The sequence below is a fragment of the Penaeus monodon genome, chromosome 28, assembly GCF_015228065.2.
Source record: "Penaeus monodon isolate SGIC_2016 chromosome 28, NSTDA_Pmon_1, whole genome shotgun sequence".
Taxonomy (NCBI): Eukaryota; Metazoa; Arthropoda; class Malacostraca; order Decapoda; family Penaeidae; genus Penaeus; species Penaeus monodon.
This window is the reverse complement of record NC_051413.1, coordinates 7,626,914-7,627,326: the sequence shown is the minus strand read 5'-3', so window position 1 is coordinate 7,627,326 and position 413 is coordinate 7,626,914. Positions and strand designations below refer to the sequence as shown.

The following is a 413-nucleotide window of genomic DNA, read 5'->3' as shown; positions in this document are numbered from 1 at the left end:
GACGATGAAAACCATACGAAGGGCCGCTAGGCGACGCCGGTCGCACACCCACCCTGGCAGAGGACCGCCGTTGTCGAGATCGAACACCTGATACGGGTTGAGCAGCTTCCTGAAGGAGGAAATGAGCTCCAGGCCTTGACATCCTCCAGACTTCACGTTGACGAAGACGAGGAGCGGCTGCACGCCCTCGGAAATCATGTGAGGGAGGATATTCGGCAGCAACATCACTGAGGAAAGGGGGGAACGAGGACGTCCTTTTAGGAATGTCTGTGACGTCATTCTGGGATTCTGATGTCATTTCGGGTGAGATTCTGTGACATCACCAAATGGTTTGCCCTGACAGATTATATATTTATATTCAAATGTAGAATATTCAAATCAAAGTTGAGAACGGTAATAAAAAAGTATCTTCT

At 49.2% G+C, this 413-nt stretch overlaps 1 protein-coding gene across 2 annotated transcripts in view; it reads right to left on the bottom strand.

Annotated features, from left to right (window-relative positions):
* LOC119591351 (diacylglycerol kinase theta-like) overlaps positions 1 to 413 on the bottom strand; it is an 81,122-nt gene that overhangs the window by 12,303 nt on the left and 68,406 nt on the right. For both annotated transcript variants that reach the window (XM_037940087.1, XM_037940086.1), the window contains one exon: positions 53 to 229. In XM_037940087.1, coding sequence (XP_037796015.1) covers positions 53 to 229 — 177 coding nt within the window. The remainder of the gene's footprint in view (positions 1 to 52; positions 230 to 413) is intronic.